General features: G+C 57.3%; 1 protein-coding gene across 1 annotated transcript in view; it reads right to left on the reverse strand.

Annotated features, from left to right (window-relative positions):
* Positions 1-198, reverse strand: part of POLR2B (polymerase (RNA) II (DNA directed) polypeptide B, 140kDa) — a 17,675-nt gene extending 17,477 nt beyond the window's left edge. Inside the window, exon 1 of the mRNA XM_009995874.1 lies at positions 122-198. Coding sequence (XP_009994176.1) covers positions 122-192 — 71 coding nt within the window. The 5' untranslated portion in view covers positions 193-198. The remainder of the gene's footprint in view (positions 1-121) is intronic.
* Positions 199-253: the final 55 nt, after the last annotated feature.

Raw genomic sequence — 253 nt, forward strand, 5'->3', positions numbered from 1 at the left:
GCTCTGAAGGTAATAAATCCCGAATACCCAAGCCTGCAGCTCCCGTGAGGTGCAGCCAGCACCGGTGAGACCAGCAGCACCTACGCCGAATCACTGAGAACGGCGAGTTTTAAAAAGTCACCTAATAACGATCCAGCAGGCCTCCTGCCACAGGTCGGGGGTGATCTCATCGTCGTCCTCATCATACTGCATATCTGCCGGGGAAGCACAGCACTCCAGTCAGGCTCCGAACGCCTCCTCACCCCCTCACACC

This window comes from Chaetura pelagica, unplaced genomic scaffold (assembly GCF_000747805.2).
Source record: "Chaetura pelagica isolate M959 unplaced genomic scaffold, ChaPel_1.0 scaffold142, whole genome shotgun sequence".
Lineage (NCBI taxonomy): Eukaryota > Metazoa > Chordata > Aves > Apodiformes > Apodidae > Chaetura > Chaetura pelagica.